This window comes from Harmonia axyridis, chromosome 2 (genome assembly GCF_914767665.1).
Source record: "Harmonia axyridis chromosome 2, icHarAxyr1.1, whole genome shotgun sequence".
Classification (NCBI taxonomy): domain Eukaryota; kingdom Metazoa; phylum Arthropoda; class Insecta; order Coleoptera; family Coccinellidae; genus Harmonia; species Harmonia axyridis.
The window spans coordinates 6,580,189-6,592,659 of NC_059502.1; the positions used below are offsets into that span (position 1 = coordinate 6,580,189).

The following is a 12,471-nucleotide window of genomic DNA, read 5'->3' on the forward strand; positions in this document are numbered from 1 at the left end:
ATTATATTGAAACCTAAAAAAAGAACAAGGCCTAGAGTTAGTGGACTATTCCGGATCTCAGAGTTATAATAACTGAGCCCCAATCCTGTAAGTTTCCCAAGATGAATGAGGAATAAAATGGAATTCGTTTTTATTCATCGAACCGTTTCAGCGCTAATTGGATTGAGGCAGGCTTTCCATCGATTTTCCAAAAACTGTTGGGAAAACTTCCAGATGTGTAGAGTCTGGGTTAGGAGTTACCTGGCCGGAAGTAGGGCGTTATCTGTGAAATTCTGAACGACAGAAGAAGGAGTCGGGTGCATATCAAACAGCGTACCGCGAAGGGTTTCCATTTGATCTTTTTTAGAAATTCAACTGAGCGGTCACCCACTCAGATCCTGAACATAACTTCCAATGTAAAGTTTCTTTTTGATTTTGAAAAACTTGCTATATTTTAAGAGAATGGTCGCCACGGCTACAGTGGAACCTTCAGTTAGGCTATCCAGTGATCTCTGCCTAAGACAAACCCTCTCACACCAACGTGGAGAGGCGACTCTGTTGCAACGCTATGACCCCTATAAATCCGCTGGAGCAGAGGTATGTGTGTAGCGAAAACCCATATCGCCATCTATGAGCAGACAGAGTCACTACAGTTGTATGTCCTCCATAACTTCACGAATTCCATCTTAAAGGTCTTGATTCTATTGTGGAGCAAGAACTTATCTTTCACGTGACCGAAAGAAAAAAGTCTGAATGTGTTAAATGACAGGTAATCGGTGACCAATTAGGTTCACCTCTTCGAGAAATAACACCGCCAGAAAACTTTTCTTGCAAAATTGCGATTGTTTCTACCTTAGTTTTGCGAACTGTCACTGGAACATTTTCACCATTTTTGTAGTGAGTTTTGAAGATTTCAATGTGTCGTTGAAGTGTGTATCATTCTATTTTTATTAAAAGCGTAGTTTTTACTTGTCAAATGTCAAAAGATGATAGCTTCAAAAGTGACAGCTGTCCATACGGGCCATTTAAATTGAACCTCTTATTGGAATACCCTCTAAATTGTCTTTCTTTTAATTTCGCGATTTTTCTTTCAACTGAAATACTTTTCATGAAGACCCACAATTTTATGAAGACCCACAATTTTTAGGACAGAGATGGAAAACATTCAACATAATTTCCTTATTACTTAGTACATGCCACAATGAGAACGATTATGTACCATTCTGTCTTATGTACTGACACGGTAGATTTAAGTTTTGGCTCAGAGCATAGAATTCCGGTATTCTTCCTTATAAATGGCCGACGTTAGTTTAAGTATCGCTCAGATTGAGGATAAGCAGAGGGGATAAGATAAAATTCATGAATTATTCTAGGAGATTTCTTCCTCGGGCAAACATTATTAGCAGGGGGCATCAGACGAGAGGTTCAGTGTTCATACGAGCTACCAAACAAGGTGATTTCGATGCAGAACATCCTCCTTCCACCCCATTCAGCTGAGGGAAATTTATACCGTGTTTTTGACTGCAGTGCCGTATCAGATGGGAAGTGGAAAGGTGTAAAAGTTATATTTGAGACAAGCGATGAGGTGATAAAACTAGGTATGTCAGGAGTTTCTGCGCATTCAGATAATGAATCCTTTCAAGTTGGCGTTGTAAAGGAGACGGAATACAGATGAATTTTCTGAACAAGGAGTAGAACTGGTGTATTTTTTAGTGATTCTGAATTCTTGATACGTTCAGTGACACTATCAAAAGTGTTTCTCTCTCAATAAAACATAATTTTCTGTCAACGTGATTCGAAATAGTATATTGTGTATCTATCAAAAGCGATACTTTCCCTTGTACATAGGCGTACAACTTTGCGTTCCTTTACAGGAGGTTTCAATATTCTGCTTTAATATCAACAAATCTGTGGCTGAGGCTCATAGGATGCTTCCAGATACCTATGGTGAGGCCGCTATTAGTGAAAGAACGTGCCGAGAGTGGTTTCAACGTTTCAAGAACGGTGATTTTGACGTCGAAGACCAGCAGGCGGTGGAAGAAAGAATGTTTTCGAAGATGCAGAATAGGAGACATTACTTGATCAAGGCTCTTGTCAAACGCAACAAGAATTGGCAGGACCATTAGGAGTGACGCGACAAGCCATTTCAAAACGTCTTGAAGTCATGGGAATGATTCAGAAACAAGGAAATTGGGTGCCGTACAAGCTGAAGCTGAGATATGTTGAACGGCGTTCGTTTGCTTGTAACAGCTGCTTGCAACCAAAGATGGAAGGAAATTATGCATCGCATTGTGACTGGATACGAAAAATGGTTTCATCACGATAATCCTAAGCGCAGAAAATCATGGGAATATCTCGGCCATGCTTCCACGTTGACAGCTTAACCGAATATTCAGGGTTCCAAGGTAATGTTCAGTATTTGGTAGGACCAGCTCGGCGTATTGTATCATGAAACTGTTAAGTTAAAACCGACTGGAACAACCGCAGGCGATCGTTATCGAACTCAATTAATGCGTTTGAGCCGAACATTGAAAGACAAACGGCCGCAATACAACGAGAAACGTGATGAAGTGATTTTACAGCATTACAACACTCGACTCCACGTTGCGTAAGTGGCCAAGACATATTTGGAAAAGTTGCAATGGAAAGTCCTACCACACCTGCTGTATTCTCTAGGCGTTGCTCCCTCGGACAATCACTTGTTTCGATGATTGTCATATTTTTCCTTTGTCATATTTTTCAATCACTATGATGTATTCTTTTCTCTGTCAACTTCAATAAAGATATATTATTATTATTATTATCAATGGCATACGGCCTGGCTGATCAGCAATTCCGGTCTTATGAAGAAGTAAAAATTGGATCGATTTCGTGGATCGCTTCAAAAGATGACCAGTTTTTTCAACTCGAGATTCGTATGCTACCCGAAAGATGGGAGAAAGTAGTGGCCAGTGATGTAAATCATAAATGTATAACCAGTTTTATTACGATAAAGAGACTCGAATTTCGAAAAAAAAAAACGGAGGAAGCAAAGTTGAAGGTCTGTTTATATTGAATTGTTGTCGAGGCTTTAAGTTGGGGCCAACAATTGTTGGTTTGCAAGGATGAAGTTCAGGAATGTGATTTACCATGAGATAAATTCCTCATGGCCTTCTCATTAATTTTTCAAAATGTTGTCATCAACTGATTCAATCCACACATCCCAAAGAATTCATTGCAACCTGAATATAATATAATAATGATAATGATTTTTAATCCTAAGAATTCGTTATGTAAATGACTGTCTTACCTTGTAGCAGAGACAATCTTGTATCTCGACGAACAAACTTGATACAGCAGTTTCCAAGATGCAATATTTCATTACCCCACTGTCAGATTTTTCCAGGTCGGTTTCCACTATCTGGTCACGTTCTCTCTCAAAACACGAGAACGTGGAGATGTTTCTGCAGTCCCACTGCGTGGAACAGCATAATCTGTTCTGAGTGGAACAACATTATCTGTACGCTACTGTATCCAATCTACGTTTCAGAAAAACAGCCAACATAGCCGCATTGTTTACCAATATCCCCCCCTAGGGCAGTGTGGAATGAAGTCATATTAAAAACGATGGCCATACTTACACACGAGTGTAAATATTTATAAACCAATTGCAGATTCCTTTGTGGCCTTAGGGCATCAAAAGGATGGATGTTTTTTCTGATAGGGTTGTTACATGCGGCAACGTGCGTCGAAATGTAATTCGACAAGGGTCGTGCTGAATTGGAAATGGAACCATCTGACATTCTAATGAACCCTTGGAGGTTCATATAGGGTAACTACAGGGTTGTTTCAACGAGTGAAGTAGTCAGAAGTCGGTTAGTGAATAAGAAAAAGAGGGTTATATTACAAGGAAAAATAATTATATTTTGCGATATTTAGGTTTAGTAAAAAAAAAATCCATTATTTATCCAATAGATATCTGTATCTTGCGTTGTCAGATCGGGTTCTGCTAGATGCTAAAAAAAAATAAGATTTCGTACAACAAAAACTTTTCTGATAGTTGACTCAATTTAGGTTGAGTGCGTGTCGAAGATGGACACTAGCAAAGAGAAAATGCGCTATATTTCACAGTTTTTCATCGATAAAGGCGGAAATGCAAGCCAGATGGCTGAAAATGTAAATAGTGTTTATGGTCTTGATACTGTAACAGCCAATCATGCGCAATTTTGGTTTCGTTGATTTCGTTCCGGTAATTTCGATGTCAAAGATGCACCATGCACTGGAAGGTCAATACGCTCTATTAGTGTGACGTCACACACCGCCTTTTTTGGCTCTCCTGTCAGTGTTCAGAATCCAAACAAATAAATTGTCATTCAAAATAGTACGGTATCGTTGAAGGAATTGGTTTATTTCCATAAATAAGAGTATTTGAGGAACGATTTCAGTATTAATTGATAGACAGAAGGAACGAGGTTAATACCAGTAAGTTTGAATCCTGTATCATTGCCCAGATTTTGTAAAAAGCCGTGTTTATTAGTTGAACTACAAGTTCGAACTTACTGGCATTAATCTCGTGCTTTCTGTCTATCAATTAATAGTAAAATCGTTTCTTAAATAACCTTATTTAACAAAATAAGCCAATTTCTTCAACGACAACGTACTAATTTGAATGATAATTTGTTTGTTTGGATTCCGAATACTGACAGGAGAACAATTTTACAGGTGAAAAATTAGCTTCAACACAGACTTGTGAAAATCGACTGTCTCAATTTTTTGCCAATTTACACTTTCTTTTTAGTTTTATTTTCTGGATTCTAGACATATTGTGAACCGTTAAAACTGCAGAAAAATTATGGTCCATCAATAAATAAAAAAATTTGGTTTTATAAAAGCAGATATTTCGTTATGAATCACAATATTGAACGATGGGAAGGAGAATAAAAGATTACCTTATTTCTTCATTTATTTTATTAAAATGATATCGAATATATTTAACAGTAACATTATACATCTGCTAAAACAGAATAAAATGATTATAGAATACATCATACGTATTGTTTACATCAAGTTCACTTCTATTTCTATTTTCATTATAATTAAAACATTGGTGTACTAGACATCCATTATCAAACAAATGCAAAAAACTTACACGAAATAAAATGAAGGTATACACTTAAGATAACATTGGTGGACGGTTATGTAATATTTATGGAATAAGATTAATAATTAAAGAAAATATGTACGACTAAAATAATATCATTATTAATTCTTACAGTATGAAGTTTACTTAATGATAAAATTAATACAGGCTATCAACATTTATAAATTTCTGATATATAAGAGCAACGTTGAACAAATTCACACTTATACGAGCAAATTTTTGCTTCAAAATTGACAAAATATAATATTAACTATTTACAGTAAATAGCACTTACTTTCCTTTCAAATGAAAACTAAGGTTTTTCAGTGGTAAAATATGGAAATTTTCACTTGAATTGTGAAAATCTGAAAAACCTTAGACTTCGAAATCGTTGATTCATCTCTCAGTTGATTTATTGACAATCCATTTCTGGAATATTTCAGCTAAAGCACATTCTCGAGTCGTTTCAATTGACCATCATAATCTAGTACTCTACTTCCTAAGTGACTTTAATATAAAAATATTACAAATGAAGTTATACCCCCAAATTCGTGTTAATATATACATAGTGATTATTTACAAAAATATTCAAACCTACTAAAGCATGTTTTGCAAATGATAACATCTTACAAAAAATTATCACAGTCCCCTAATTTCAAATACATATTTTACGAAAATATACATTTTGGAGTTGAGAATTTGATACGATGATGCGAGTTTTTGATTGGTTAAGCTCCGGATTTATAGTTGAGATTTTGGAAAAAGTTGAGAGTCAGGTACGTCCTTCAAAAATGTCGAGTTTTGCGTAAGTTATTAGTCAGCAAACATGATAGTAAGTTTGTGTTGAATTTAATTATATTGCACCATCCCAACCACCATAGAAAAATGTACAAAAAACGTTTTTGGGAAGTTTATTCCCAAAAATCGTTGAAAATGAATATACAGGGTGTCTCAGAATTCAGCATTGAAATTTCAGGAGCGCATTCTTCAGGTCGAAATAAGTCTATTTTCCCATTATTTATATTTAGATAGTTCAAGTTTCAATATTTCCAAAATTTTTTTGTATGATGGATGAACCCCAAAAAAAGTATTATTTCGAACTGAAAAATACGACCCCAAAATCTAAATACTGAATTTTGAAACACACTATATTATCTCAGGAGAACGTAGCAAGAAGTCTTTCTGAGCAATCAATTCGATATTTCTACATCTATACAATATCTTTATGAATATTTGTTAGCCTAAGTACTATAGACTAGCTTATATCGCGTTCAACAATAACTACAAAAGTACAATTACATCTTATCACTGAAAATAAGGTAACATAAAATCAAACCTAAAATCTATTTTAGGTTTTAACATACCTATACAAATAACATACCTATACAAATAATATATTCTTTCAGGCTCAACGCAGACTATATCCATTTTTAGATACAGTTGTTTCACATTGATTCAATTTGAAATTCAACTCAATATTTATGACTTTGTGAATGAAGCAGGTATGTAGCACAAGCCAAAAAATGAAGTCTGAATAAAACTGGATTTTTTTCTTAGAATCTTGGGTATGAAATTCCCTAGAAACATGAGTAAAGTATTTCAAATGATACATGAAAATGGAATATGTAAAAGTTCACTTGTGTCCAGTAGATATTCAGAATTCCCAAGAAGCAAAAGCTTATTCTAAAATTAGTGAAGATTTTCTGTCAGTACTAGGGTTAGTTTTCCTCAGTTTGATGGTGGCGAAGTTACTTGATGCAGATCTGAAAGAGAACCAACACCTTTATTGAAGGTTAGTCAAAGCCCTGCAATATTCGAATCATATTATATTATTACTCATAACTGAATAATAAAAGCAGTAAAATGCTTGAAATTGAACTTGAACAATTTTCGAATATTTTTACGATCCCTACAAATTAAAAATATCATCTAATTGAATATGTCAGAGGCAATTATGTGGTGGAAAGCAACCATTAGGAATCCCAGATAATGGTTGCTTTTCCCATTGCTGAAACCATAACCCACAGATGTTGTCCCAATAGAAAACGTGGTTCAAGCTATTAAATGTGATTTAAAGATTAGAAATTACATATTTGATATTGATATATATTATCATTTTATTCATAACTTATAATTGGTTTCTTTTTTAATTTCTTTTTGTGAATTCGATGTTGATATTAATTTTTTGATTTGTTTCCATATTTTATGATTCGAAAATTTTCAAAAATATCATTAAATGATTCACTACTTCCAATCAATACGTTTTATACAAGATGCACATCGACTGAAGGAAACACAACGTTTACTTTTCGAATTGTAAAGGTGACTTTACGATGAAATACAGAAGAATAGGAAGCACTTTTTGTTTGGCCATAGAATCTCGTTGCGTAAGCCAGTCTTCTTTTTCAGGGTTTCCCTGTATCGTTCGAATTTGATAACCAACTCTAAACTCCTTGGAATATTCATAAGATTCGTCAACACCTTCAAAACTTCTGACGGTTTCCCTTTATATAAACGCGTATTGCTTGAAAGGTAGTCTAAAATCGAGCAATTCCATCCAGCAATTTGCATCTCTTGGAGTAAAATATGCAAACCAACCATTCACAGCGTTGCCCCCTTTAGTTGGTTCTCCCAACTAATGGCAATAATTGGATTAGGTAGATCGCTGTTCATCGTTTACAGTTTCCAGATATAATATATCGAATAAAAGGGGTGTTGCGACATAATTTGTCCCTTTGTAATTGAAATGAATGGGTTTTCATGATTAAATACCTCCAGGCTTGTAGGAAGTCGAGGTGGTGTTTATTACAAATTTGAAGTAGGAGATACAGAAAACAAAGCAAAACTTTTTTGTTATTGTTTGGATCTTTTGAGGATTCACTATTGATTGGTGTTTACTGTATCTCTTTAAGATATAGGTGCAATTAATTCTGATAGAACATTCAATAATTCAAGAATGATTAACTCCTATTTCCAAATTGTATGATGAAACAAAGATGTATTAAAAACGAAAGATGAATGATTTGTAATGAGAGTTCTACAAAATAAACAATAATCTCAAGTTACTAAGAGAATGACTGAATTCACTAATAGAAAGACTTAAAATAAGGAAATATTGAAAGCAAAAAATTAACAAAACTCAATAATACCTACGTTAAAAAGATAACGAAGATGAACAAATTTGTCTTAACACGACATAATGTTTCAATAGCGCTCTTAAATGGCCTGATGAATGATCAAATGGAAACTCTCCTACATTATAAAACATTGTAGAGCTACAAGAACATTTTTCCTTATAAATGATATCATTTAATCAAGTATGTATGTCTTTATGCCAACAAGACAACCCATACTTGCCAAAAATCGCTACTGCCTCCCTTAACACAACTAAATCCAGATAATAAGCAGTGAAGTGCAGGTTCAAGCCTTCCAGAACTCTTAAGAGATACCGCTCGAAGAAACAGGCAAGAAAGGATCAAGCAATGCATTCAAATCGTCTCATTACTTTCCCGACGTTGCGTCAAGGCCCCAAAGGTCATACCAAGGCCCGTACATATTTCCGTTATGAGGAGACCGATCATCATACTTAGATCCATATTCTGGATTCTTCAGCCTCCTCTGCAAAGTCTCTCCGTACCCCATCAAATCGTTGTTCTGTTCGTACTTGCTGCTGTTGCTGTTTGTCTTCGACAGCTTGGTCCTCGGCAAAAATTGCCTGTCTTCATCCGACTCCACGTTGGAATCGTAATACTTCTTCCGTTCGCTCTTGTCAGATTCACCCTTGGATCTCCTGTTAGTGTTGGTCTTCGACTCTCTGGCGTTGTGTTCTATGACTTCGGATTCTATGGATTCGTAGCTGGGCCTACCACCCGTTCGTCTGTCTGTCGTGCTGGTTCGGTTGGACTCTGTGGTTTGGTAGTAGCGTCTCTTCTCATCACTGTTTCTCTCTTCGTGTCCTTGTCGGTTTTGGTAGTATTTACTAGGGCTTTTCTGCTCCTCAGGTTTGCCCCTGAAGGTTCTGAAGCTGGAACGCTTGTCTGGGTACTGGATAACGTCGGTATCGAAGTTGTTGTTTGTCCTGATTGGGGTCGTGTTGAGTTTGTTCTTCTCCGAAACTACGATTTGGTCTTGGTTGGCCTCTTTGTTATTTCCTTTGTTAGGAGAGTATTTGCTGGATTTAGACAGTTTCTCCAGCTTTTTCCCAATCTCTGCTACATTAGGGAAGTTACCGCTTTGGTTCCTTTCCATATTCTGACCCTCGCTGACTATGCAATCGTAGGGATCATCGCTCGTGGCATCTGAATCAGAATCTTCCGAATCCATGATAGTCGAGTCATCGTTATCGTACTGTTGTAGGATGTTTCTTCTGTTAACCGTCTTCAACATCAAACCGTCTTCATCGTCGTAGAATTGGTTCTCACCATTCTTCATATCCTCGTTGTAATGGTCGTAATCGTTGTTACCTATGGCAGAGTCTTTTCTCGAAGGCAAGGACATTTTGCTCTTCTTCTCAGAGTTGTTCCTTGCCTTGGAACCGCCAGAGTTCTTCTTCAATTTCGACTTGGATCCAACTTCCTCAACGGTTTTATTGTTGATGGTTTTGTCAGAATCGTTGGATCTGTCTCTTGGTGGTTTCTCTACTTTTTTGGGGCTTTTGAACTTCTTCGTTTTCACCTTGCTTTCTTCAACGTCCACCAGGTCTCTGTGTCTCCACAGGGCCATACCTTCTAATATTTCGCAGTCTGAGCTGTTCTTGCCGAATTTCCAGAAGGACTTGGTTCTTTTTACCAGGTGTTTGTGTTCTCTGGATAAGGTTTCAGGGTCGCTTGCCATATGATATTGGTTACCTACCAGGCTTCCGTGGCTTTGGGAGTGTCTTATGGATGAGCCTCTCACTAAGGTGTTATTGTTTTTGTCATTCTTCGGCTGTTTCTCTCTTTTGGATCTTCTGTGCGGAAGTGAAATAAAAATGAATAAAATGAAAATGACTACAAAAAAAATTAATGAAACAAAAATTAATGAAATGAAAATGAATAAAAAATAAATCAAAGAAATGAAAATAAATAAAGAAAAAATTAATAATAGACAATATTCCGATCGAAAAACGAAAAAATCTCGAAGAAGCATTCATTTCAAGAATTCAAATTCAGCTTCTGAATAATGTTGTAATATCTAACTGCATTCACCTGTGTACAATGTTCGGAGCTAGATAATTCCCAAGAATTCAATTACGCGAACATTGAAGTCAAAATTTCCACCCCAATCAACCATTTCTCTGATAAAACGAATTCCTTCGGACGAACAAACGAAACGCTTTTCATCTGCACCAAGAGGCATATTTCTAAGCGATGACTTGTTTCGCTTTCTCTTCAGCGTTCCGTCATTTCTCGAAGAATTCAACCTTTTCTCAGCTGTAAACACATTTCCGACTGGAATATTTCGGAACGGTGTTGCCACGTCTTCAGTTTTTTGTGGAGATCTACTGATTTTGGATGAAAGCTAAAGTGTTTTTTGTATTTTCTTTATATACAGGATATTCCTCTATTGATGCGACAGTCTATTACGTTTGAGCGTTAAAATTTGTTTGTGACACATTATTAGAGACTATTATTACTATATTAGAGCTATTAGTACAATTTTGCTTCTGCCGTTTTGCAATAGTAACTGTGACTGGTAGTCGAAATAAATCGATCGTAGACTAACTAATCATTATTAACATTAACATATTGCCATCGAAATATTAGTCGATTTGTGTCTGCATCTTAAATTTATTCTCGATTAAACATGCCAGCTAACGAACCAAATTCTCGTCATTCTGCTTTAATATGAAGAAATCTGCGGCTGAGGCTCATCGACTGCTCTCAAATATCTATGGTGAGGCCGCCATTTGTGAAAGAACGTGCTGAAAGTAGTTTCAACGCTTCAGGAACGGTGATTTTGATGTCGAAGACGAGCGAAGTTTTCGAAGATGCAGATTGGAGGCATTACTTGATCAAGACTCGTGTCAAACACAACAAGAATTGGCAGGATCATTGGGAGTGACACATCAAGCCATTTCAAAACGCCTGAAAGTCATGGGAATGATTCAGAAACAAAGAAATTGGGTGCCGTACGAGTTGAAGCCGAGAGGCGTTTTTACTTGTGAACACCTGCTTGCATGGCAAAGACGGAAGGGATTTCTGCATCGCATTGTGACTGGAGACGACAAATGGGTTCATTACGATAATTCCAAGCACAGAAAATCATGGGGATTACCCGACCATGCTTCCAAGTCGACTGACAAACTGAATATTCACGGTTCCAAGGTCATGCTCAGTATTTGGTGGGACCAGCTAGGGGTAGTATATTATGAGTTGTTAAAACCGATTGAAACAATCACCGGCGTTCATTATCGAACGCAAATGATGCTTTTGAGCATTGAGCTTGGTTCGCTTCAAAAATATTTTTCTTCATGGATCACTATTTTTTATTGCATTTTCAGATTGATTAGTAAACCCTATTTATTTCTAAACAATTTATGAATGTAGCTCTAATGGAATCTGATCTGTGGCGAAAAAAAATTGAAATTTCAGAATTTGATTATTTCAACTTCTGGTTTACGGAGGAATAAAAAGAAGATTGAATTTCTTCATTTAACGATGGAAGAGGGAATTCAAATTGATGTAACTTGAACATGCAAATGAATATCAGTAGTGTTATGATTTCGTCATTGTTTGTTCTGTTCTGGTAGTAATTCGTACTGTTTGGATTTTCATTTATTATTTCTTTTTCATTGACAGAAAATTTATCGATGAAAATTATTTTGATCTTTGAAAATTTTTTCTGTTTTTCCATGTCCATTTTTTTTTACTTGAATGACCAATCTGGCAACACCGAATCAGACATTTCTCGAAGAATCTAGCCTTTTCCCCAGCTGTAAATACATTTCCGACTGAGATATTTCAATCTCCAAGCCTCACATTCAGCCGAATTCCACCTTCGGCCTCTTCAAAGTTCGCCCCTTTTAATTAAAATAATTATCTCGCCCGGAAGGGTTTCGTCTCGTCCATTACTTCAGTTGGTTCGGACCTCGTCGTTTTCTATGCCGGAAAAAAATTAATTGGCGATGTTTTCCAGAGTTCTGACCGAGCATCCCAAAGTGGATATTGGAAGATGTTTTTAAATTTAGCGTAGGAAATGTCGTTTACATTTGGATAGAAATCTATTTGAAGCATATATATTCTTTTGAAATAGAGGAATACAAAAAATTATTAACTTCAAACATCGAAGCATGTGTAGATGTAGATAATCTCAGTATAAGCAGAGGAAATGAAAACGGGGCATCATTCTTCTCAATGTAAGTGCACAGATAAAAACATCAGCAGAGACTCTGT

General features: G+C 36.2%; 1 protein-coding gene across 2 annotated transcripts in view; it reads right to left on the reverse strand.

Moving 5' to 3' along the window:
- Window positions 1–4,908: 4,908 nt before the first annotated feature.
- The window catches only part of LOC123674225 (homeobox protein 2), a 262,915-nt gene continuing 255,352 nt past the window's right edge, over window positions 4,909–12,471 (reverse strand). For both annotated transcript variants that reach the window (XM_045609149.1, XM_045609150.1), the window contains exon 15: window positions 4,909–10,046. In XM_045609149.1, the coding sequence (XP_045465105.1) occupies window positions 8,600–10,046 (1,447 nt within the window). In that variant the 3' untranslated portion in view covers window positions 4,909–8,599. The remainder of the gene's footprint in view (window positions 10,047–12,471) is intronic.